This window comes from Neovison vison, chromosome 8, assembly GCF_020171115.1.
Source record: "Neovison vison isolate M4711 chromosome 8, ASM_NN_V1, whole genome shotgun sequence".
Lineage (NCBI taxonomy): Eukaryota > Metazoa > Chordata > Mammalia > Carnivora > Mustelidae > Neogale > Neogale vison.
Genome location: NC_058098.1, coordinates 30,129,737 through 30,157,236, shown reverse-complemented (window position 1 = coordinate 30,157,236; position 27,500 = coordinate 30,129,737). Strand labels below are relative to the sequence as shown.

At 39.5% G+C, this 27,500-nt stretch overlaps 1 protein-coding gene and 1 pseudogene across 1 annotated transcript in view; both read left to right on the top strand.

The window, feature by feature from the left end:
- RNF24 (ring finger protein 24) overlaps window positions 1–27,075 on the top strand; it is a 103,556-nt gene extending 76,481 nt beyond the window's left edge. The window contains exons 3-6 of the mRNA XM_044263392.1: window positions 8,448–8,490; window positions 10,871–10,912; window positions 25,005–25,084; window positions 25,807–27,075. Of these exons, the coding sequence (XP_044119327.1) occupies window positions 8,448–8,490; window positions 10,871–10,912; window positions 25,005–25,084; window positions 25,807–25,945 (304 nt within the window). The 3' untranslated portion in view covers window positions 25,946–27,075. The remainder of the gene's footprint in view (window positions 1–8,447; window positions 8,491–10,870; window positions 10,913–25,004; window positions 25,085–25,806) is intronic.
- On the top strand, window positions 18,287–19,094 carry LOC122916234 (annotated as a pseudogene).
- Window positions 27,076–27,500: the final 425 nt, after the last annotated feature.

Below are 27,500 nucleotides of genomic sequence, written 5' to 3'. Positions count from 1 at the left end.
AAAACGGGGCGCCTGGGTGGCTCAGTGGGTTAAAGCCTCTTGCCTTCGGCTCAGGCCATGATCCCAGGGTCCTGAGATCTAGCCCCACATCGGGCTCTCTGCTCAGCAGGGAGCCTGCTTCCTCCTCTCTCTGCCTGCTTCTCTGCCTACTTGTGATCTCCGTCTGTCAAATAAATAAATAAAATCTTTTTTAAAAAAAGTTTGGAGGATGGGCGCCTGGGTGGCTCAGTGGGTTAAGCCGCTGCCTTCGGCTCAGGTCATGATCTCAGGGTCCTGGGATCGAGTCCCGCATCGGGCTCTCTGCTCAGCAGGGAGCCTGCTTCCTCCTCTCTCTCTGCCTGACTCTCTGCCTACTTGTGATCTGTCTCTGTCAAATAAATAAATAAAATCTTTAAAAAAAAAAAAAGTTTGGGGGCGCCTGGATGGCTCAGTGGTTTAAGCCTCTGCCTTCAGCTCAGGTCATGGTCTCGGGGTCCTGGGATCGAGCCCCGCATCGGGCTCTCTGCTCAGCGGAGAGCCTGCTTCCCCCATCTCTCTGCCTGCCTCTCTGCCTACTTGTGATCTCTCTCTGTCTATCAAATAAATAAATAAAAATCTTTAAAAAAAAAAAGTTTGAAATTGAAATGAAGTTTAATTTTATGATAATAATATAATAGTAATAATAAATAAGTAATAAATAATAGTAATATCAGTGTTAATTTCCTGGATTTGATTATTGTACAATGATTGTGTAAGTTGTGAACATTGGAAAATCTGGGAGGAAAGTATATGTGAACTCTATTTTTTGAAGCTTTTCTATAAGTCTGAAATTATTTCAGAATAGAAGCTAAAAGGAAAAAAAAAAAGCTAATGTGGGGATACTTGGGTGGCTCAGTGACAACATGTCTGCCTTTGGCTCATGTGGTGATCCCAGAGTCCTGGGATTGAGTCCCACATCCAGCTCCTTTCTCAGCGAGGAGTCTGCTTCTCCCTCTCTGCCTGCCACTCCCCCTCCTGTGCTCGCTCCCTCTGACAAATAAATAAAATCTTCAAAAACAAAACAAAACAAAAACTAATGTAATGACACCAGGTGCATCATTTCCCAGGACTGCTATAACAATGTACCACAAACCCAAGTGGCTTAAAAATAACAGAACTCTAGTCTCACAGTTCTGGAGGTCAGAAGTTTGAAATCAAGTTGTCATCAGGTCCATGCTCCCTCTGAAGGCTCTAGGGGAGAATCCTTCCTGGCCTCTTACCTAGTTTCTGGTAGTTACCAGAAATCTTTGATGTTCTTTGGCTTATACCTGCCTGATTTCAGTCTGTTTCTCTCTTTACCTGGCCTTCTTACCTGTGTCTCTGTATGTCCTTTCCTCTTCTTCTACACCAGTCGTATTGGATTTAATGTGACCTCATTTTAACTAAATAATCGACAAAGACTCTATTTGCAAATAGAATTGTGTTCTGAGGTTCTAGCAGACATGAATTTTTGACACTTTCAACCCAGTATACAGGAATAGGCAAACAGACTAATGGAATAGATAGAACTCTAGAAACAGACCTACATATTGGATCTGACTTACGACAGATATGCCACTGCTATGCAGTAGGAAAAATAGGGTCTTTTAAATAATAACCCCACATATAATAAATAAATGAATCAATATATGAATGAATCGGGCGCCTGGGTGGCTCAGTGGGTTAAGCTGCTGCCTTCGGCTCAGGTCATGATCTCAGGGTCCTGGGATCAAGTCCTGCATCAGACTCTCTGCTCAGCAGGGAGCCTGCTTCCCTTCCTCTCTCTCTGCCTACTTGTGATCTCTCTCTGACAAATAAATAAATAAAATCTTTTAAAAATATATATATGAATGAATCAAATGAATCAACTGAAAATCTGCATGTGGATAAAAAGAATCTTGACCCCTACATCACATCATATATAAAGACTAATTTCAGATGGATCATAAGTAATTTTGGATGGATACCTAAATGTGACAGGTAAAATAACAAATTGTTTACACATACACACAAGAGAATATCTTCCTGATCTGGGGGTAGGCAAGGATTCTTTATCTGGATGCAAAAAGGACTGACATTATTGGGACGAGTTTATACTTGGACTTAAATTAAAAGCTTCTGTTCATTGAAAGATACCATCAAAAGAATGAAAACACAGGCCATAGAGTAGGAGATAATTGCAGTACATAGACCCAGAAGAGGACTTGCATCTGAAATATATAAATAACTCCTACAAATCAATAAGGAAAAGGTAGCTCATTTTTTAAAGACTCAAACAGGCATTTTATAAAGGAAGTTATCCAATAAGCTTAACAATAAGCTTTTTAAAAGGTTCTGAACATCAATTGGGAAATGCAAATTAAAGCTGAAATGAGAATTTCAGCTGAATACCTACCAGATTGGCTAAAATTTTTTTAACTGATCCTACTAAGTAGTGGCAAAGATGTGAAAGAGTAAGCGCTCTAGTGCATTTTATCTAGGAATAGCAATTGGTACAAGCATTTTGACTAGCAGATCTACTCCTCAGTGTAAACTTAACAGAATTGAGTCTATATGTCCACTAAGAGATGTAGAATTTATGTAGTAGCTTTATTTACAATAGCCCCAAACTGGAAGTAACCTCAGTATTCATCAGCAGTGGTGGGGAATGCAAGCTGGTGCAGCCACTCTGGAAAACAGCTTGGAGGTTCCTCAGAAAGTTGAAAATAGAACTACCCTATGACCCAGCAATTGCACTACTGGGTATTTACCATAAAGATACAAATGTAGTGCTCCGAAGGGGCACGTGCACCCGAATGTTTATAGCAGCAATGTCCACAACAGCCAAACTATGGAAAGAACCTAGATGTCCATCAACAGATGAATGGATATAGATGTGGTATATCTATACAATGGAATACTATGCAGCCATCAAAAGAAATGAAATCTTGCCATTTGCAACAACATGGATGGAACTATTATGCTGAGCGAAATAAGTCAGTCAGAGAAAGACAATTATCATATGATCTCCCTGATATGAGGAATTTGAGAGGCAATGTGGGAACTTTGGGGGATAGGGAAGGAAAAAATGAAACAAGATGGGATTGGGATGGGGAGGAGTCAAGATAGCAGAGGAGTAGCAGGCTGAGATGACATCAGGTAGCAGGAGATCAACTAGATAGTTTATCAAACCATTCCGAACACATACAAATCCAACAGGAGATCGAAGAGAAGAAGAGCAGCAATTCTAGAAAACAGAAAATCACCCACTTTCTGAAAGGTAGGACCTGCAGAGAAGTGACTCCAAAGCAATGGGAAGATAGACTGCAGGGGGAGGGGCAGGCTCCCAGCAAGTGGTGGAGCAACAGAGCACAAAATCAGAACTTTTAATAGTCTGCTCTACTGAGGGACATCACTCCAGAGGCTAAGCCAGGGTGAAGCCCACGCGGGGACAGCATGGTCTCAGGTCCTGCAGGGTCACAGAAGGATTGGGGGTGTCTGAGTGTCACAGAGCTCACAGGTATTAGAGCGGGGAAGCCAGCTACAGAGACGGAGCTGAGGAGTGAGCTCTCAACTAGGGGTTACCTTAAGCTGTGATCCGTGGCACAGTCAGGCCACTGCTCTTTGAGCAGGCACCCCATAAGATCCAGATCTGCCAGATCTCCAGGGATCTGCTGGGTTTGGAGACTCCAGGCAGGGCTGTGTGCCAAAGACAGAGACGCTTGGTCACAGGCTGGGTGAGATCGGAGCACAGCCAGAGGCCAGGGAGACGGGTGTGATTGAGCACTTTTCTCCAAGGGCACACTGAGGAGTGGGGTCCCTAGCTCTCAGCTCCTCCGAGCCTGAGATTAGGAAACCACCATTTTAGTCCTGACTTCTAGAACTCTATGGAAGGCGTTCAGGGAAAACAAGCTCCCGAAAGTGAACCCAAGCGGATTACTTAGCCCAGGCCCTGGTAAGGGCTGTGCAAGTCTGCCTCGGGCAAAAACACTTGAGAATTACTACAACAAGACTCTCCCCCAGAAGATCAGCAAGAAATCCAGCCAAGACCAAGTTCACTTACTAAGGAGAACAGTGGAATGCCAGAGGAGGAGAAAGCAAAGCATGGAATTCATGGCTTTCTCCCCATGATTCTTTAGTCTTGCAAAGTTAATAAGTTTTTTTTATTTTATTTTTTTCTTATGCTAAAATTTTTTTCAACTTTTGCTCTTTCCTCTCTTAATTTTTTTAAAGATTTTCTTTATTTATTTGACAGAGATAAAGAGACAGTGAGAAAGGGACTATAAGCAGGGGGAGTGGGAGAGGGAGAAGCAGGCCTCCCGCTGAGCAGGGAGCCCAATGCGGGGCTCCATCCCAGAACCCTGGGACCATGTCCCGAGCTGAAGGCAGACGCCCGACAACTGAGCCACCCAGACACCCCTCTCTTAAATGTTTTTTAACTAGTTTATCTTAACGATACCTTTCATTTAGAAAAAAAATCTTTTTGAACCTTCATTATTATTGTCATATTTTATCCTTCATTGTATCTAACTTTATTTTTTGTATACACATAGGGTTTTTTCTTCGAAAAAAGTTTGAGATACAACTTCTCCTAATAGATCAAAATATACCCTAAATCTAGCACAGGGCTTTGTTCTAGTCTCCAGCCTGAGCAAATTCTCTCCACTTTCTTTTTCTTTATTCTCCTAACCAACTTACCAACTCCTTTTTTAGAAAAAAATTTTTTTAATTTTTCATCTTTATAGTCATATTTCATCCCTTCATCATGTTTACCCTTATGTTGTGTGTGTGTGTGTGTGTATGTTTTTCATTCTTAAAATTTGGGGATGTAGTTTCTTCTAGGAGACCAAAATACTCCCAAAATTAAGTGGGTGACTCTGTTCTATTTACCAGTCTAAATATTTATTTTCTTTTTATAGATTTTTTTTAACATTTTTTTTCTGAACTTCTTTTTACCCCCTTTCTTCCCCCCCATTATTTGGGGACTCTTCTGATTTGATTAAAGCACATTTTTCTGGGGTCTTTGCCACCCTTTTAGTATTTTATTCTCTCTTTCATATATTTTTATCTGGATAAAATGACAAAGTGGGAAAAACTCACCACAAAAAAAAGAACAAGAGGCAGTACTGAAGGCTAGGGACCTAATCAAAATGGACTTTGGTAATATGTCAGATCTAGAGTTCAGAATGACGATTCTCAAGATCCTAGCTGGGCTCGAAAAAGGCATGGAAGAGATTAGAGAAATGCTGTCTGGAGAAATAAAAGCCCTTTCTGGAGAAATAAAAGAACTAAAATCTAACCAAGTTGAAATTAAAAAAACTGTTAATGAGATACAATCAAAAAATGGAGACTCTTACTGCTAGGATAAATGAGGCAGAAGAGAGAATTAGTGATACAGAAGACCAAATGACAGAGAATAAAGAAGCTGAGCAAAAGAGAGACAAATAACTACTGGACCACGAGGGGAGAATTCGAGAGATAAGTGATACCATAAGACGAAACAACATTAGAATAATTGGGATTCCAGAAGAAGAAAGAGGGGAGCAGAAGGTATTAGAAAGAATTATTGTAGAGAATTTCCCTAATATGGCAAAGGGAACAAGCATCAAAATCCAGGAGGCACAGAAAACCCCCCTCAAAATCAGTAAGAACAGGTCCACACCTCGTCATCTAATAGTAAAATTTATAAGTCTTAGTGACAAAGAGAAAATGCTGAAAATAGATTAATAAACCCCTGGACAAGAAGTCTGTAATATACAATGGTAAAAATATTAGATTGGCAGCAGACTTATCCACAGAGACCTGACAGGCCAGAAAGAACTAGCATGATATATTCAGAGCACTAAATGAGGAAAAACATGCAGCCAAGAATACTATACCCAGCTAGGCTACCATTGAAAATAGGAGGAGAGGTAAAAAGCTTCTAGGACAAACAAAAACTAATAGAATTTGTAAACACCAAACCAGCTCTACAGGAAATATTGAAAGGGTTCCTCTAAGCAAAGAGAGAGCCTAAAAGTAGTAGACCAGAAAGGAACAGAGACAATATACAGTAATAGTCACCTTACAGGCAATACAATGGCACCAAATTCATATCTCTCAATAGTTACCCTGAATGTAAATGGGCTAAATGCCCCGTTCAAAAGTCACTGGGTATCAGAATGGATTAAAAAAAAAAAAAACATCAATATGCTGTCTACAAGAAACTCATTTTAGACCCGAAGACACCTCCAGGTTTAACATGAGGGGATAGAAAACAATTTATCATGCTAACGGACATCAAAAGAAAGCTGGGTGGCAATCCTTATATCAGATCAATTATTGATTTTAAGCCAAAGACTATATATAATAAGAGATGAGGAAGGACACTATATCATATTCAAAGGGTCTGTCCAACAAGAAGATCTAACAATTTTAAGTATCTATGCCCCTAAAGTGGGAGCAGCCAACTATATAAACCAATCAACAAAATCAAAGAAACACATCGACAATAATAGTAGCGGGCTTTAACACTCCCCTCACTGAAATGGACAGATCATCCAAGCAAAAGATGAACAAGAAAATAAAGGCCTTACATTACACACTGGACCAGATAGACATAACAGATATATTCAGAACATTCCATCCCAAAGCAACAGAATACACATTCTTCTCTAGTGCACATGGAACATTCTCCAGAATAGATCACATCCTGGGTCATAAATCAGGTCTCAACCAGTATCAAAAGATTGGGTCATTCCCTGCATATTTTCAGACCACAATGCTGTGAAGCTAGAACTCAATCACAAGAGGAAATTTGGAAAGAACCCAAATACATGGAGACTAAAGAACATCCTTCTAAAGAATGAATGGGTCAACCAGGAAATTAAAGAAGAATTGAAAAAAATAATGGAAACAAATGATAATGAAAACACAATGGTTCAAAATCTGTGGGACACAGCAAAGGCAGCCCTGAGAGGAAAATATATAGTGATACAAGCCTTTCTCAAGAAACAAGAAAGGTCTCAAGTATACAACCTAACCTTACACCTAAAGGAGCTGGAGAAAGAACAACAAAGAAAGCCTAAACCCAACAGGAGAAGAGAAATCATAAAGATCAGAGCAGAAATCAATGAAATAGAAACCAAAAAAACAATAGAACAAATCAACAAAACTAGGAGCTGGTTCTTTGAAAGAATTAATAAGATTAATAAACCCCTGGCCAAACTTACCAAAAAGAAAAGAGAAAGGACCCAAATTAATAAAATCATGAATGAAAGAGGAGAGATCACAATCAACACCAAAGAAATACAATTATAAGAACATATTATGAGCAACTATATATACACCAGCAAATTTGACAATCTGGAAGAAATGGTTGCATTCCTAGAGACATATAAACTACCACAACTGAACCAGGAAAAAATAGAAAACCTGAACAGACCTATAACCAGTAAGGAGATTGAAGCAGTCATCAAAAATCTCCAAACAAACAAGAGCCCAGGGCCAGACAGCTTCCCAGGGGAATTCTACCAAACATTTAAAGAAGAATTAATTCCTGTTCTCCTGAAACTGTTCCCAAAAATAGAAATGGAAGGAAAACTTCCAAACTCATTTTATGAAGCCAGCATTACCTTGATCCCAAAACCAGACAAATATCCCATCAAAAAAATAGAATTACAAACTAATATCCTTGTTTGAACACAGATGCAAAAATTCTCACCAAAATACTAGCCAGTAGGATCCAACAGTACATTAAAAGGATTATTCACTACAACCAAGTGGGATTAATTCCAGGGCTGCAAGGTTGGTTCAACATTCACAAATCAATCAATGTGACACAACACATTAATAAAAGAAAGAATAAGAACCATATGATACTCTCAATAGATGCTGAAAAAGCATTTGACAAAGTACAGCATCCTTTCCTGATCAAAACTCTTTGCAGTGTAGGGATAGAGGTACCTATCTCAATATCATCAAAGTCATCTATGAAAAACCCACCGCGAATATCATTCTTAATGGAGAAAAATAGAGCTTTTCCGCTAAAGTCAGGAACATGGCAGGGATGTCCATTATCACCACTGCTATTCAACATAGTACTAGAAGTCCCAGCCTTAGCAATCAGACAACAAAAAGAAATCAAAGGTATCCAAATCGGCAAAGAAGTGATACATTAAATATTATTAGAACAAGTGGACTGTTACCAATATAAGTAAAATTGAGCCTTCTTCATTAAAGTGTTTATTGTGCTAAGATGTGTTTTAATGAGATTTCACTTGAATTTAACATTTGGATAACAACATTTTATGGTTCTTTGGCTACTTTCTCATAACATGGTAACAGATATGTCATTTGCGTGTTTTTCAGGACAAAGATTTGGGATTTTAAACCATAAATTATTTGAATTAATATCAAAAATCTGTTTAAGATCTTTATCAAATTGTTCTATTAAAACCCTTAACATCGCATTGCTCATTTCTGTCTTTTAGGCTAAGACATCAAGCACACAAAGAATTTTATGCCTACAAACAGGTAAGAAATTTACTTCAGATTGGCCTTGGGTTTTTTTTTGTTTTTTTTTTGTTGTTGTTGTTGTTTTCTGTACCAAAAAATAAGAATTTCAATTTCCACTCCTGGTTTAGCTGGGACTGGATTTACTTTTGTTCATTTTAGCATTTCACTTCCAGACTGCAGTACAAAAATAGATCAACTTCACTTTAAGTAATTTCTTTCATATTATTTGAAGTTCAGATAATACAATAATATAACGGGAACTTTAGCCAACACTGCTAAAGGGAAATGCTATGGTTTTATAATCCTTGAAGTCACTGTTAATCTAGTGGAGTTAAGAGATTCCATTAAATGAATTTTTTACCTCTTCATTAGCAGACGTATCAGTTCCTCAGAGGTGAACAGTTGCATTATAGTGATCTCATCTCCTCTTTCTCATGTCACACAACCAGAAGTCTAAGTATTTGGGTCACTGCTGTTAATCCCTACCCTTTGTACTTTCATTCCTTTATTGATTTGTTCTTTGAGGGAATAAACTTAGCTTTTCTTGATGGCCAAGTAAAATTTGTTTTTTCTTCCATGTGTCATCTATTAATATTCTACCATTGACACCAAACAGTAGGCCTAGGTGCTCCTTAATTTTGTTTTGGTCCAAAGTGTGAAATTATTTTTATTGTCCTTAGTTTTTTTTGCTTTCTGGTTTTAGGATATTTTTGTTTTGTTTTGTTTTTTGTTTGTTTTTGTGGAGTGGTAGGGTAAGCTTTAGTTTGCTTGGGTCTTTAACCTTGCTAACACTGATGCTGCAGGACCATGTCACCATTTTAGGATTATGTATCTTTTTGTCCATCTTTTGTTTATGACTCTAGAAAATCTGAGCTCCTTTTTGAATTCCTTAGAATGTCCACACTGATGTTCATAGGTAACCCAGTGCTCTTCCCCATAGGTCTCATGTGAGATTCAGAGTTGAATGTTCTACTTTTCTAAATTAATGAATCCTTTTCTCTCAATATTATTACAAAATTTTTCAGTATTATCATAAATTTGACAACCTATAGGATATTTGTATGTAAGCTAATTAGAAAGTAAAATTGGCCTTAATGATCATTTAACAAGTAAAATTGACTGATAGAATTAATAGAGTAACAGGAGAGACAGTAAAGTGGTCTTTAAAATATACTGAATTAGAAATTTAGTATATCCCCACATAGCTGATGGTAGCTTTAGGTTGTGATTTCTGAAAATGCGATTTTCCCTGAAAACAATTTTTGGTTCAAGAATGTAAGATACTCAAAACTGGGAGATTTTCCCCCAAATTTCACTTGCCTATTTTTTCACTTTAAGATAGCATATAATCCTAATAATCTGTTTATTCTCCAAAATTTTATATTTTATTTTTTTATTTTTTAAGGATATTATTTTTTTAAGTAGTCACTACACCCAATGTGGGGCTTGAATTCACAACCCCAAGATCAAGAGTCACATGCTCTACCAACAACCAGTCAGGAACCCCTGGAAATTTTCTTTTTAAATAGTGATCTGCTGCCCTCTTGCCATTTGTCATTTTTTTTTAACTGGTATCCAATCACCATAAAATCAGGTTAGGGATAGCACCTGGGTGAATTTTAAGTTCATTTACATGACTTTGGGATGAGCTAAAATTTTCTGAGAATAATGATGTATAAAAATAAGCAAAACTTGGAAATTAAGCTTGACTTTATTTTTTAATCTTTTATAAAGTAATAATCAGTCAGTTCCATCAGTTAATACTGTGTTTTAGTGAATCATGAGAGTCAACTTCATTTATTTTCCTCCTAAGTTAGCACTTGGTCCAGATGAACATGTATTTATGTCTTTTCCTGAAATTTAATCTATACTCAAGGGGATTTTAAAATTGCTTTTCAGGATAACATTGCATTGCTGCTCAAGTTAAAAATTTTGCTAAAAGTCCCGAATGGACTAAGACAGGGACGTATCAGAATTTGTTTCTGCCTCTGCTTAGAAAGTCATCTTTTTCTTCTGGGGGCAGGCTGGAGTGATGGTGGTTCTAGCACCTGTTTGAGAAAAGCAAAAGGCCTGTTTGATACTGTCACTCTACCACCACCACATGAAGTCACTGACAACTGTCAACAGGTTTCCTACAGCAGCCTTGTATTAACTTGAGGGTTCACTGTAACGTTTTGATTATAATAGATAAACCACCTAAGAATTCTGTTAAAAAAAAATTTTTTTTTGCTCAAAAAATTATGGCTAAAATGTTCTGTCTCAGTAAAAGAGGTTTTCTCCAATATTGTACAGAAGGAGAAATGAGCTATATATACAAAAGAAAAATATGTTTGAGTAAAATGAGAAATTTTTTAAATTATAGATTTAAATGGGCATAACATATTTTTTTGTCTTACAGGTTATATTAAAAGAGAAAGTAAAAGAACTGAATTTACATGAGGTAAGTTGCCTATAAGTATTTTAATCTTTTCTCAAGCTGTTATCTAATAGAAATAATATACTGTGGTATGCTTAACCATCTTTATTTTCAGAAGTTAACAAAAGTTAAGTTTATCTTGATCTGCTTAATAGAATATTTGAGGGTGAGGTCACATAAAAATCAATTATGAGATGACTTTAAGAGAGAAGATTAATTAATTGTGAGAAGATTTTTAATAGAGATGGTGGTGTTGTAAGATTTCATAGCAGTAGGAATGCTCTGTGCTATCCCTGATATGAGGAGGTAAGTATAAATTAGTTTTTCTACTCAAGATGAATTTGCACTAATTTCATTCTTGAAAATGTTCCTAGTAATCCCGTCAAATAAATAGCACAAAAGAGGCAGTGATTACTTCATGGGGGTGGGAGTTTGGGGAGGTGAGGCAAGAGGATACAATAGAGAAGAATGTAAGGGGAGATATGATTCCTTGGGATTATCTAGTGATGTAGCTGCATGGTTGGTTCCCAGGTGTTCATTATGCTACCACGCTTTGTAACGTGAATACAAAAGTGTGTGTGTATCCTGCTGTACACCTTCAGGCACATCGCCTATAATAATTCTTTTTCATTTTACTCCTTAGGTCATCTCTGACTACAGTATTTCAGAATTTTTAATTTTAGGGCCCTTTTCTCTTCCTTTCCAAGTTTTTGAATTGGTTTGTAAAAACAAGGACTTGGAAAGCTGAACATTATATCGGTCTTATGTAATCTAATTGTGGGACAACTTCATTGCTAGTCTCTTCAAAGAGAGTTGATTTGGAAAATTATTTGAATAATAATAAAATAATGATTTAGGGGTACCTGGGTGGCTCAGTCAGTTAAGTGTCTGCCTTTGGCTTAGGTCATGATCTCAGGGTCCTGAAATCAAGCCTTCTTCTCCCTCTCCCTCTGCCTACTACTCCCCCTTCTTGTGTGCTCTCTCCCTTTATCAAATAAGTAAATAAGATCTTAGAAAAAAAAAAAAAGAATGGTTTATATTATTGTCAAACACTTTGAAAATGTCTTCTGCTCCTTTGCTCTTTTTGCATATTTTTTTATCAAAGAGTTGCTGTATTACAGCATTTTAGACCTAACCTTGGATTAAACCCAAAGCATCAATTACTGTTTGATTTTTAATTAATCAATTTGTTTATTTAATTATTTATTTATTTTTACTGTTTGATTTTTAAATTTTCCAGAATTAACATGAATAGAGGATGATCTCTTTTCTATTTGAGGTCTCTTTGAGGACCATAAATGTAAAGGTTATATTCTGACACATTTTACCAATATTAAACAACCAGGTTCCTCAGGAGTAGAAATCTTCCTCATTGGTGTGACCCACTAGATTAGAATGAGTCTTTATCTTGAATGAGAACATTGCATCGCATCACTATGCATTGGAATTAGTATCCCATTTGCACCCGCCCATTCCAGTTTCGCCGAGACTGACCAGCTACTCATCCCTTCTCCCCATTATTTGGGGAGAAGTATGCAGAGGGTGCTGTGTGTTGAACCTGGTAGCTAGGATAACCTAACCTTGCTCTACAGCTTGTTTCTAGAAGCAATCAGGCATTTTTTGCAATTCATTTGGTCCTTTCAAGTTACATTTCTTGGTGATGAAACTATTTTGTCAGACTTTTGTGTTGTGTATGTGTGCATTCCTGTATCCTAATTATACAGTGGTAAGAGTTGTTCCTGTGTTAGCATGTGGAATTTCAATATGGATACTGTTACTAGTGAATAATTACAGTAGTGAAATATCAAAGACAAGCTAAATATCCGTCAGTGGTGAGTAAATAAGTAAAACATGATATACTGGAAGATTATCCAAAAGAGAGGGAGGGAAGGAAGGAAACCTGTTAGAGTACAATGAGGGTACTATAAAGGAGGCAAAATTAAGGACTGAACTCTACCCGTAAATGTGTCAACTGGGACAGATCTCTAGTGGGATCCAAAACAAAGCAAGTCACAAAGTGTTATCAATGTTTATTTGACATATAAACTGAACTAAATACCATATTGTTCATGGATATATATGCATACTACAAGGTGTTTTATTGGATTTGAGGATGACACATAGTTACATGGAGGAAGAGAAGAGAAAAAAGATTAGGGGAAGTTAGTCAAAAAAGATGTTAGTTTTATATGTAATGGTTCTTAAGGAAGGAAAATAGGTTAATTTGTTACTTTTAAAATAATTTTAGAGTTGGGGCACCTGGGTGGCTCAGTTGGTTAGGTGTCCAGCTCTTGGTTTTGGCTCAGGTCATGCATGGTATTAGGGTTGTGCGATCGAGCCCCAAGTCAGGCTCTGCATTGGGTGTGGAGCATCTTTGGGATTCTCTCTCTCCCTCTTCTCTCCCTCTCTGAAATAATAATAATTTTAGAGTAACTGGATACATAAAACATGTCAATGCTGTACTAAACTAGAGAAATGCAAATAAGCATAAAATACTAATTTCTGCTCTTAAGCAGTTAACAGTCTGCTAGAGGGGACTATAAATGAGAAAGTCACACTGAAGTATGCAGTAGGTGCTGTGTGTTATCTGGAATATATGCTGAGAGGTTCTTGGAGGTACTGGTGTTGTAGACAGCTTCTCCTTGGCTTTTGCTCCCCTAAGGGAGACTTCCTGGGACCTTGTAGACTGGGATGCCCAGGTACCACCCCCCCCCCAGCTTCTTAGACAGTTGGCTCTATAGCTGTGACTATATCATTTTTGCTTAATTTTTCCTACCAGTATAGGAGTCAAACAACACTTACACTAAGTGAAGCTAAGGAGATACATGTACATAATCAAAACACGAGAATATATTGTCCTTCTGTGAAAAAAATGTCCTCTCAGTACCCATAGTCTTTCCTATTTTTGTTTATTTCTCCATCTTTTCATAGAGACACAGATATACAGAAGGGGATCTGAGAGAAACAACAAACTGTCATGCAAGTGGGTTAATATATGGCATCTAATAAAGTCTTGGTATCAAAAACAGAAGCGTGATGTGACACACTGGGACATGTAGGTCCTGTTAAAGGAGTTGCCAGCACTCAGCTCTAGCTGATTGTTGCCATGTGGAAATAAAGGCTAGTTGTTGCTAGATCTGGGGTTCTTCAGGAGAAGCCTGAGAGGCTTGGCATTAGTTTATGATCTGCCCCTGTTTGCACTTAGTCTTTGATTTGTTCACCACAGTGTCCCCAGCTCTAGTTTGGTGAGTGGTAGCTTTCTCCATTAAATTTCCTTTGTCAAAAATCAAACGGTCATATTTTGTGACTATTTCTGGATTCTCCATTCTGTTCCTTTGATTTATACACTCATCCCTTCAACACCACAGTTTTAATGTAGCTTTACTAATAAAGCTTACTATAGCTTCATAAATCTTAAAATCAGGCAGTATGATCCTCCAACTTTATTCTTTTCCAAAACTGTTTTAGCTAGTCTAATTCCTCACTTTTCCACATAAATTGAGGCATCAGCTAGTCTATATCTACAAAAAAGAAGAAATCCTGCTGGGATTTTTGATTAGTACTGTATTAAGTCTATAAATCGGGGGAAAATTGGCATCTTTACCATGAGTCTTCTAATCTATAAACATATTATGTCTTTCCACCTATTTATTTATTTATTTATTAAGATTTTTTTTTAATTTCTTTATTTGACAGAGAGAGATCACAAGTAGGCAGAGAGGCAGGCAGAGAGAGAGGAAGAAGCAGGCTCCCTGCTGAGCAGAGAGCCCGATGCGGGACTCGATTCCAGGACCCTGAGATCATGACCCGAGCCGAAGGCAGTGGCTCAACCCACTGAGCCACCCAGGCGCCCTATTTATTTATTTATATAAGGCTCTCTTGTTAGCCGAATACACATTTGGGATTTTTAGGATTGTGTCTTCTTGGTGAATTGATACTTATATTGAAATTGTAATACCCTCTTCATCTCTGGTAGTTTTCTTTGCTTTGAAATCTATTCCTAGTATTAATATAGCACCTCTAGCTGGGGTGTCTGGGCAGCTCAGTCAGTTAAGTATCCGACTCTTAGTTTTAGCTCAGGTCATGATCTCATGGGTGGTGAGATCAAGCCCTGCATCAGGCTCCCCACTCAGTGGGGAGTCTGCTTGAAGATCCTCTCCCCCATTTGTGCTCACGAGCTTGCTCTTTCTCTCTCTAAAATAAATAAAAAGAATTAACTCCTTTTTTAAAAAAATATGTAGCACCTATAGCTTTCTTTTGATTGTTTGCATAGCATGTCTTTTTCCATCTTTTTATTTTCAGTCTACCTATATAATTATATTTGAAGTGAGTTTTCTTATAGATAGCATAAGTTTGGGTTATGGTCTTTTTTTTTTTTCTTTAACCCACTCTGCCAATCTTTGTTTTAATTGGTATGTTTAGACCATTTACATTAGAGGCAATTATTGATGTTTGGAATTAGGTCTAATATTGTATTCTTTGTCTTCTGCTTTTCCCTCTCTTTGTCATTCCTTTTCCTTATTCCTGCCTTCTTAGGGGTATTTGAACATTTTTAGCAGTCCATTTTAGTAATTCACTTTTCTTTTTTTAAACATTTTTTTCATTTATTCATTCAAGAGAGCACAAGAGAGAGCATGAGCGGGGGTAGGGGCAAAGGGAGAGAGAGAAGCAGTCTCCTCACCAAGTAGGAAGCCCAGTGAGTCTGTGGCTCAGTCCCAGGACCACAGAACCACGACCTGAGCCAAAGGCAATCGCTCAACCAACTGAGTGACCCAGACACCCCTAGTAATCCATTTTTAGTATCTGTTATGATTTTGACTTTATCTTTTTGTGTAATATTTTAGTGGAGTATAAAATAAATAATTAGAATCAACGTTTTAGCACTTCAGTTGGAATGTAGAAACCTTCCATCATATAGATCCCTTTATCTTTTTCCCTTTATGCAATAGCTATCATATTACATCTATATGCATTGAAAATCCCATCAGACAGTGTTGTATTTTTTTACTTAAAACTGTCAAATGTATTTTAAAGAATTCAGGAGAGGAAGAATAGTGATAAATATTTATCATTTCTGTTGTTCTTCATTCCTAATACTCCAATTTCCTTCTTAATTCCATTTTCCTTCTATCTGATGATCTTCCTTTAGCATTTCTTTTAGAGCAGATCTGCTGGCTGTGAATTCTACTAGGTGTCCTTCATCTGAGAATGTCTGTATTTCACCTTCATTCCTAAAGGTTATTTTTATTTGGTATAGAACTCTGGGTTGACACGTATTTTCTTTCAGCACTTTTTTTTTTTTTTTTAGATTTTATTTACTCATTAGAGAACAAGACAGCACAAGCAGGGAGTGGAAAGAGAGGGGAAGCAGACTCCCCACTGATCAGGGAGTGCAGTGCAGGGCTTGATCCCAGGACCCCAGGATCATGAGCTGAGCCATAGGCAGGCACTTAACTGAGCCAGCCAGGCACCCTCTTTCAGCACTTTTAAAATGTGCCGCTTCCTTCTGGCCTTCATGATTTCCAGTGAGAAATTCATAGTTATTCAAATCCTTAATCCTCTATCAGTAATATGTCCTTTTTCTCCAGCTGCTTTCAAGATTTTTTTTCTTTGTCTAGTTTTCAGCAATCAATTATGATATATGTGAACATGGATTTCTTTGGATTTATTCTGTTTGTGGTTTAGTCAGCTTTCATAAATATGTAGGTTTGTCTTTTACCAAGGTTGGTAAATTTTCAGCCATCATCCAGATTTTGTTTCTGCATTGTACTTTCTCTGTCCTGCCACCACATCATAGGCAGCCTCCTCCACCTGTTGTGGCCGTATGAACCAGAATACACAAAGCCTTGTAGAACCCTGAGTTCACATCCACAGTACAGTGGTAGAGCCATCCACGTAGCTTCCGGATTTGAATTAGTCCATCCTCTGTTCCATCACATATTGCCTGTATCTACAGAAGGGTAGGAGACCCTGTTCCCCTCTGCATCTCAGCAGCAGCTGGGATCCTAGCTGCACAAGGACTAGGAAGAGCTATCTTTAGGTCAGTTTTCCCAAGTCAGGTAGGGAGTGGGTGAAGAGTGGTGTAACAGACATGCTGTGGCTCTGCTCTGCCCTGCTTTCCACAAGAAGAGACTACAAAAAGATTGGACCCATTGGAGTTGCCCCCTATAGAAAGAACATCTTTTCCTTCTTCTCCTCCCTCCCCGTGGGTCCATCCCCTTCCCTCTGCTCCAGTGAGGAAGTGGCTCTGGCAGTGCAGATTTTGTCACATCCGTTTGTTATGTAGGAGGAGATTGAAACCTTTTCAGTCTTTCTAGAACTACTGATAAGTCTTCTTATAAATCACTTTTAAATTAGTGTACAAACTTTGCTTTTAAATTAGTATACAAATATTTGGAGCCCAATTGAGGTTTGTCCCAGGTTTGTTTGGATTGTAAAAACAGTTAGGGGAAAAAAAAAAAAACCTACAAAAGTTGAAAGCATGTATGGGAAAAAAAAGCATGACAGGATACAGGACCCTAAAGATTGAGTGGGTAGAATATAGTCCACCAGTTTGACCAAGGAACAGTGATCCTATGGGATAGAAGGTCATAAGTCAATGAGGCATGTATAGTAATGGACCAAGGACGTGAACAAATGAGGGCCATGGAAGGGACTGCCCACTATATTTCAGTTTGGAACAGGAAAGTTGGATCTTTCCTGAATAGCACAACCATCTTTAGGTTCTTTTGTAGCTTTCAAAGATTCCAACTTTAAATGATACTTCTGAACTAGAAATGCTACCTTTGCAGAAGATGTAATATCCTCATAACCATTCAAGGAATGTATAATGATAATGAGCGCCCACCATAGAATCTATTTAAAAGAAAACCATTTTGGCTAAATCACCTGAGCTGTATAATTTTTGGGGTGTGACATTGTCTTCCCCACATGACTCTCTATTCCCCAGTTTGCATTTGAGGTCAATTTATAGATGGTATTAGCCATCTGGAAATTATCAAAGCCTATCTTCTTGGGCATTTTAGAGATTGTGCACTGGGTGAATACTAGTCCAATATACATCTGTAGTTTCCATAAAGCCATCATTCCCTCAAACATGTCTTATTTATGGGTATAATCTCAGTGTAATGTGAATAGAATCAGTATACAAGATGGCATGATTACTAAGATGTTTGTTACTTCATATAATTGTCTTAAGAGCAAGGGAACTTGCATTTTTAAAAATTTAAAATTCCTTATTTTGCATTTGTAGAAATTCTGATTTAAGAAAGTTGGGTAGAGGGGCACCTGGGTGGCTCAGTCAGTTAAGTGTCTGCCTTCACAGTGATCCAGGGTCCTGGGATCCAGCCCCTCATCAGGCTCCTGCTGAGTAGGGAGTCTGTTTTCCCCCTTTGTGTGTGTACACTCTCTCTCTTTCTCTCTGTCTTTCTCTCTCAAATAAAATTTAAAAGTTCAGTAGAATGGACATGGGCATGCTATCCAGCTTCTGAGCATGGAGAAAGAATGTGACCCTAGCCTTTCCCATGATGACAACCTCCCCACAAGAACATGCCCCTCATAAACAATCTCCTCCATCCCTCTCCATAAGAGATGAGGAAACACAAGAAGCACCTAGTGCAGAGCCCCACTTCCTACTCCACAAATGTGAAATGCCCAGGTTGCTATAAAAGCACCACCAACTTTAGTCAGGTCAGGCACAAATGGTAGTTTTGTGTGTTAACTGCTCCACTGTCCTCTGACAACCTAAAGGAGGAAAAGCAAGGCATATAGAAAAATGTTCCTTCAGACAGAAGCAGCACTAAAAGCACCCTGAATCAAGAGGAGTGGGAAACCATCCTAATAAACACATTTTGGATACAAAACAAAACAAGAGTAAATGTGATCCTGTCTGTTTGAGTCTGAAGCCATTACATCTTAATGGTCTTACTGTCCCCAGAGACTTGCAGTTTCTGCTGTTCCCCAAGCTGCAAAAAACTTACTTCGGCATTACCTCACCCAGTTTCCTTCTGCTTTCTGCAGATACAATCAGTTAAGAATTTTTCTGACTTTTAACATGTAAAACAGGCAAACTCAAGTATCTATAGACTGACCAGTCAGTAAGGATATATATTCCTATCCCAGCTTCTGGCAGGGCTGACATTATCATAGGATGCATTCTTTGACTTCAGAAAATGAAAAATATCCCATATGTATATGAGGTGAAAAAATCCTCAACAAAATACTAGCAAGCCAAATCTACCAGCATATAAAAAGGATTATGTATTGTAACCAAGTGGAATTTATCCCAGGAATACAAGGTTGGTTCGACAAAGGAAAATCAGTCAATATTAACAGATAAAGGGAGGGAAAACTCCACATGATCACTTCAATAGATGCAGAAAAAGCATTTGATAAAATTTAACATTCTTTCATGATAAAAAACACTCAACAAACTAGGAATAGAAGGGAACTTCCTCAACTTGATAAAGGGCATCTATGAAAAACACAGATCTAACATCCTAATGGTGAAAGGCTGACAGCTTTTCCCCTAAGGTCAGAATAAGACAAGGATGCCTCCTCCTTACCACTTTTATTCAATATTGTACTGCAGGGTCTAGCCAGAGCAGTTAGGCAAGAAAAGGTAATAAAAGGTATCCAGATTAGAAAGGAAGAAGTAAAACTGTATTTGCAGATGACATGGATTTATAAAAACTGAAAATTCTAAAGAATCCACCAAAAATCATGAGTGCTAATAAATGAGTTCAACAGATGTCCAGGATACAAGATCAATATACAAAAACCAGCTGTGTTTCTGTGCATTGGCAATGAATAATTCAAAAGTAAAATTAAGAAAACTATTCCATTTATAACAGCATCAAAAAGATTAAGGTAACTGGGAATAAATTTAATAAAGAAGCTCAGACTTCTACACTAAAAACTACAAAATATCCTTGAAGGATATCTGGGACGCCTGGGTGGCTCAGTCAGTTAAATGTCTGCCTTTGGCTTGGGTCATGATCCCAGAGTCCTGGGACAGAGTCCCACATCAGGCTTCTTACACAGCAGGAAGCCTGCTTCTCCCTCTGCCCGCTGCTCCTCCTGCTTGCGCACGTGTGTGCATGCTCTATCTCTCTCTCTGACAAATAAATAAATCAAATTCTCAAAAAAAAAAAAAAATCCTTGAAGGATATTAAGGAAAATCTATGTAAGTGGAAAGACCTACTGTGTTCATGGTTTTGAAGACCTACTATTGATAGGATGGCAATATTCCTCATAATATTTACAGAATCAACAGTATCCCTATTAAAATCATAGCTGTCTTTTTTTTTGGGCGGGAAGAAATTGACAAGCAGACCTGAAAATTCATGTGGAAATGCAAGGAACCCAGAATATCCAAAAAACAATCTTGAAAAAGAACAGAGTTGGAGGATTCACACCTCCCAATTTTGGAACTTAAAGCTTCAATATTTAAGACAGTGTGATACTAGCAGTTGGAAAAACATGCAGATCAACAGAACAGAATTAAGAGTTCAAAAACAAACTTACACATTTATGGTCAATTGATTTTTTTTTTTTTTTTTTTTTTTTTTACAGAGATCACAAGTAGGCAGAGAGAGAGAGGGAGAAGCAGACTGCCTGCTGAGCAGAGAGCCTGATTCCGGGCTCGATCCCAGGACCCTGGGATCATGACCTGAGCTGAAGGCAGAGGCTTTAACCCACTGAGCCACCCAGGTGCCCCTGTCAGTTGATTTCAATAAGTGTGTCAAGGCAATCCAATAGGAAAAGAATAGTTGATTCAATAAATAGTACTCTGATAACTAGATGACCAAATTATGCAAAAGAATGAAGTTGGAACCCTGCTTCACACCATATACAAAAATTATCTAAAAAATGGACCAAAGACCTAAATGTAACAGCTGAAATTATAAAACTCTTAGAAATAAGCATAGATACACATTTTGTGACTTTGGGTTCGATAACCCAAACAGTTTCTTAAATATGACACCTAAAGCACAAGCATCCAAAGGGGAAAAAAAAAAAAACATAAATTGAACTTCATCAAAATTTAAAAACCCTCATACTTCAAATAACGTTATTAAGAAAGTAAAAAGACAACCCACAGGGAGAAAAGATTTGCAGATCTTCTATCTGTTAAGAGTCTAGTATCCACAATATATAAAGAACTGTTATAACTCAATAATAAAAAGCCTACAAAATAAAAAGAACTATAAATATTTTATATCAGTCCTTTCATCCTAGCAAGTCTTCTGCAGAACAGAATCTTTTTAGTTTGATGAAGTCCTATTTATCGATTTTTTTTCCTTTGGTTGTTTATGCTTTAGGGGTGATATAATGCTTTTTATGCCTATGCATGTCCAATTACTCCAGTACCATTTGTTGAAAAAGTTGTCCTGTCATTGAAATGTTTTTGCTTCTTTGTCAAAATCAGTTGGCTATCTGATAAGGGATTTTTATCTAGAATATTTATAAATAAATTGTACATGTCAATAATAAAAAGAAAAATAACACTACTAAAAAAAATGGGGCAAAGACATTTCTCCAAAGAAGATATGTAACAGACCAATAAGCACAATATCATTAGTCAAAAAATGCACATCAAAACCACAATGAGATACCACTTCATACCACCTAGGATGGCTATAATCAAAAAGACAATAATAATAACCTGATGATAAGGAGAAATTGGACCCTTCAGACACAGCTGGTGGGAATATGAAATTATGTAGCCACTCTGGAAAACAGTTTAGTAATTTCTCAGAAAGTTAAATACAGGGATGCCTGGGTGGTTCAGTTGGTTAAGCAACTGCCTTCAGCTTTGGTAGTGATCCCAGGGTCCTGGGATTGAGCCCCATGTCAGGCTCCCTGTTTAGTAGGGAGCCTGCTTCTCCCTCTCCACCCTGTTCATGCTCTCTTTTGCTCTCTCTCTCTCTCTCTCAAATAAATAAAGTCTTTAAAAAAAAAAAAAAAAAGAGTTACCATAACAATTACTCCTAGATAAATACCCAGAGAATTGAAAAGTCAATTATGGAACACCTGGGTGGCCCATTTGATTAAGCGGCTGCCTTCAGTTTGGGTCATGATCCCAAGGTCCTGGGATCCAGTCCTACATCAGGCTCCTCGCTTCGCAGGGAGCCTGCTTCTCTCTCTGCCTCTGCCTACTTGTGTTCTCTCTCTGACAAAAAATAAATAAATAAAACCTTTAAAAATAAAAAATTTTAAAAACTCAATTACTTGTCTGGTTTTTTGTTGTAGGGTTTTTTTTTTAAGATTTTTTTTTAAGATATTTATTTATTTATTTAACAGAGAGAGAGAGAGATCACAAGTAGGCAGAAAGGCCAGCAGATAGAGAGCGGGAAGCAGACTCCCCATTGAGCAGAGAGCTCAATGCGGGGCTCGATCCCAGGACGCTGAGATCATGACCTGAGCTGAAGGCAGAGGTTTAACCCCCTGAGCCACCCAGGCACCCCTTTTTAAAAATTAATTTTTTTTGTCAGAGAGAGTGTGTATGTGTCTGCAAGTACAAGCAGAAGGAGCAGCAGGCAGAGGGAGAAACAGACTCCCCATAGGAGGGAGCCCAATGTGAGACCCCATCCCAGGGCGCTGGGATCATGATCTGAGCTAAAGGTGAACACTTGACAGACCTGGCCACCGAGGCGTCCTTCAGTTATTTGTTCAGAGCAGCATTATTCTCAATAGCCAAAAGGTAGAAATAATCCAAGCTGCTGTGAACATATGAATGGGTAAACAAATATGGTATATCCATAATACTATTTAGCCATAAAAGTGAATAAACGTGGATGAACTTTGAAGGCATCATGCTAAGTAAAAGAAGGCAGACAAAAAATACCACATATTGTAAGATACCATTTCATGATTCCATTTCATTCTGGAAATGACCAGAATAGACAAATCCATCCAGACAGAAAGCTGATTAGTGGTTGCCAGGGACTGGGAAGAAGGGGGAATAGGGAGTGACTGCTTATGGGTGTGTGCTTTGGGGGCAGGGAATGAAATGTCCTGGAATTGGGTAGTGATGATGGTTGCACAATTCTGTGAATATATTAAAAACTGCTGAATTGTATACTTTAAAGTGGTGAATATTAATGTGAATTACATCTCCATTTTTAAAAAGGTTTGGGAAGTTACACTGGAGAAGCAATCTTGTTGAAATACTGGGAAGTAAAGCTGATTTGCAAAATATGATCTGTAAAGTTATAAAATTATTTTGGCACTTCATGGAACTTTTGAGAAGTCAGATCTGAGGCTTTTCTCTTTGTGACTACCCTTGGCTTCTAGTCACCTATGGCACTTAACATGTCAGAATTTATCTTTTTTTTTTTTTTCTGGGTGACTTACGGTTTCAGAATTTGTTTAAGAATATAATAGCACATTATAACCATTAGTCATAACTCTGTTTTGAAAATGCTACAGATCTAATCTTGGATCCTAGAAAAATAAGCAAATTAAAATGAGTGGCTTACCAACTTCTTGCCCTTTGGTAGGATCAGCATTGAATCTCCAGAAGCAGAGCCAGCAGTCCTAACCCTCTTTACCTCCTGTGCTGGGAGGGAAGCTTTGTGTTTAAAGCCAGAAGGGCCTGTTTATATAGTCTGTGAGGTGGGAATGTCATCCCCCTTTACAGATGGGAAGCTAAAGCCCAAAAAGATGGCCCCCAGGGCTGGAAGTGCTAGTTTCTAACTTTGCCTCATAGCTTATTCTCAGCCTTCCTCCAGAAGTCAAAAATGGGCTTAAAAACAGTGTGACCATCATGAAATTTAAATGTAAATAAAAACCACTAGTATTGATAGACTGCCTGCCTTACTTCCTCCTCAGCCCTGCCCCTTGTCTGAACTGATGACAGTGGGGCAAGTAATGTCCCCAGTTGACAGATGAAGAAACAGAGCTTGAGAGGCATCATGATGGCTGAGGTCCCACATCTAGAGGGTGTTTGAGCCGAGGCTAACTGTCCCGGCTTCTCCCATGCTGTCTTCACAGTAATGCTGAACCTCAGACAGTTATTCATTTTCCTCCTCCTCTTGTGAAGATCCTATCTGCTGTGTACACAAACCCCCCGCCCGAGAGCTCCCCCAAAGAAGGGTGTTGGAAACCAACATTAAGAGCACTGACCACAGGGCACGAAGAGCCATGTGTATAACTTAAGATGACTGGGTTACATATTACAGGTGAATGAAGATACAGGCAACAGGGAGGTCATGTCAATGGGATGGACAAGAAATAGTGATGGTTGAACCAGGATTCCTGGAGATGGACAGGGAAGCAAGCAGGGAGGAGTTCAACCTTTGGGCAGGAGACAAGTAGTACAGCAAGACATCTGTGCAGTGGACCTGGATCCCCAGCCAGGCATGGTTACCCAACAAGGTGGTTACTCTGAGCCTCTTTTCTCATCTGTAAAGTGGGTATATACAATGATACTTGATGTCCCTGGGTGCTAGAATGTGCGCAAGTAGTAGTGGTTAGAACCCAGCATCTGGTTGTGAAGGAGGAGGTCTCTTTTCATGCAGTAGAGCCTGGCCACCTGTCAGAGGGTGATCCTCTCTACAGCTCCATCTGTATATTTTCATAAGTTTAACTTTAGTGACTCTTGAATAACTCTCTGTAAGACACTGATAGGACTGTGCCAAAGTGAAGGGCCCCAGGAACTATAAAAAGCATGTTACCGCAGGCTTTGCCATGGTTTATAATTTGTACATTATGAAAAACCAAAGAAACTTCCCAGGGCATGAGCCATCCCCCTTAGGGGCTGTGCTGCTGAGCAGGCATTCCCTGGGAGTCAGCCCCTCATCCACCACAGGAAAATTGTATTATATTCAGTCTGTCTACTAAGAATAAACCTAAGTGAGACTCTGCCGATGCACTGAAGTAAAGGAAGCTGCCTTTGCTGTGTCTTCCTGTCTGCCCTCTATCTTGAAGACAGGTGACAGGAAAAGCAGAAGACTCTTCTTCAGAAGACCTGGCACATTCCAGCCTGTTTATTTCACTTAAGGAGTCATGGGACCTTGTAAGTCCCTTCAAATGGCTGCCTCAGGGGTCTGTACTTTGGGGCTGCGAGGGTACTTAGCAGACATGTTGCCTCACCTGTGAATTTGTCTTTCAGCTCTGTGCAGTGTGTCTAGAAGACTTCAAGCCTCGAGATGAGTTGGGCATTTGTCCATGTAAGCATGCCTTCCACAGAAAGTGAGTATTGGTGTGGAATTACTTAAAGGGACCTGTGTTTGAGGTGTATTGAGCAAGTTGTGGGCTTGGGACAGTGCCAAACAAACTTGACGGCTTTATGACTGGTCTGCAATGCAGAAAGAATGTACCCCACAGGGTGAGAGTGTGTGTGTGTGTGTGTGTGTGTGTACACGTGACATTAGGAGAGATTATGGTGATGGAACATGACTACCAGGCAGGACTTTAAGCAGAGGGCCAGATAAGCCACTCCTTAGAACCAGGGCTGTAAGCAGCTACTTAACTGGAACTTTCCAAGAGAACTTCTATTCCTGAAAACTTACTTTAATCAAAACCATGGTTATTTTAAATCAAAACAATAAAGTATGAATGTAAATGGTAGAGGAGGCCATCTCCCATGAAGACATTAATATTCCCCCTCCTCTGACAATTTTATGTTATTTCTATTAAAAACTTTTATTTCTCCTACTTCCCACCACCATCCTCAGTGTACTTCATTAACAAGTCGGGATAATTTGAGAATATAGCATGCTGTGGTTTCTTAGTATCACTTTTTGGAAGACTAGAGGCTCTGGTGTGCCTGCTGGTGGACCTATTTGGGACCCAAGTGTTCACACCGACCCCTGGCTATAAGGGACAGAGGTGTTCAACCCATGGTGGAGGTGGGCAGGAGGCACCACAAGCATGGGACTGACCTCACCCTCCTGTGTTGTCTCACCTTGCAGGTGCCTTATTAAGTGGCTGGAGGTTCGGAAGGTGTGTCCACTGTGCAACATGCCAGTTCTGCAGCTGGCCCAGCTGCACAGTAAGCAGGACCGTGGACCCCCACAGGGGCCCCTGCCCGGGGCAGAGAACATTGTATAGCTCCCCCAAGGATCAAACTGCTGCAGGATCCAATGTCCATGTGGAGCCAGGAGGAACACAGGTGGTCTCTGTGTTGGCTGCTCTACCTGGGGCACCAGCTACCACTTCCTTTGCCTCGTGAAGAACTCGGGCCAGCTAAGCTGGAAACCCAGACTTCTGGGTCTTGTGACAACCAAAGCACGCTGACACTACCCCATGCCAAGAGAAGAGGAGTGGATGAAGGATGAGCCCTCCAGTTATTTTCAAGAAATGTCATGAGGGTCTCTTGCTGACGCCATTACTCTGTCTCCCAGATACTTATCTCCATGTCAAGGTGAATCTTTATCAAGCAGAAGGGAAGATAAGCAGAACTGTTAGAGAAGGGAACTGAGGGCAGGTCTTTAAAGCCACCCCCGCCCCCTACCCTGTGGACAGATGAGCTTCTATGCAGACCGTGCATGCCTTTGCAGCAGCAGACCCTCTCGGCAGCCCCTGAGCCAAGTAAAACCAGCGGTTACCTCAGCTGAAGCACGACTGGTTGCCAGTGATTGGTGAGGCAGTGCCAACAAGGCTTTTCACATTATGTTCCTTTGATAAGGTCATCTTGGAACCCAAGGGCTTTGGTTATCACAGAGCAGCAGTGCCCCTCACCACCCCCTTCTCCTCAAGTTCACGACACTTGCTTATCAAGTCACCTGGAAACATTAGATGCGCTTGGAAAGGCCTGGTCAGAAGCCATTTCCTCTTATTTCCCCGACTCTCCAGGGAGGCCTGGCCAAACTGCCCATCAGGAGCCCCAGCTGGGTGTGGACCTCTGAGCCAGTGCCATCCCTGTGTGACCCAGAGGGCCTCAGGGTGCTGCCCACACCACCACAGGCACAGTGTGGCTGCAGCACAGCTGCTGGTCTCAGCCCACTGCCTTGGTCAAGAGCTGCTGTGAGCCCCTCAGACGGCTCCCAAGGGGAGCTCCCTCCTGAGAATGGCCGGTCCTCCCGGCCCTGCTGTGATGAGGATGCTGACCCCCTTGCCTCTCCCCTCTCCTTCCCTCTGTTCTCTTCTTTCTAGATACCGTTTCTACTTGAGAAAATGCCGGTCATTGATGTTTTAACAATTTGAAGCATCCCAAATAAGATCCTTATGTTAATTCCGAAGCTGGGGATCCACTTTAAATTGTAAATAGTGTCAGGAAGCTCCTACAGGACACTGTTCCCCTGCTGGTGTGTGCCTCACTATTCAGACTTGCGATACGTAACTGAAAGTGTCTTTACAGGAGAGAAATGCATGCTGCTCTTTAGCCCTTTCTGTCCAACTTTTCTAGAAATGACTCCCCATCTGTTCAGATTTATGAATACTGTACAAATCAGCTATCTGAAATGGCTTTGGGTCAGATAGAAAGTTCTTCTTTCTACGTCCTTCTGTCATGGGGTAGACTCCTCGTCAACAGCTTTGCTCCATCCCACAGGTGTGAGGAGGACAGTTTCTCGTTGGAAATGTGGTCTGCATGGCATAGAGAGTGGATGGAGGAAGCTTTGCTACTCTCTTCGTAGCAGGTCTCTAAGGATTTTTTTCTGGAATC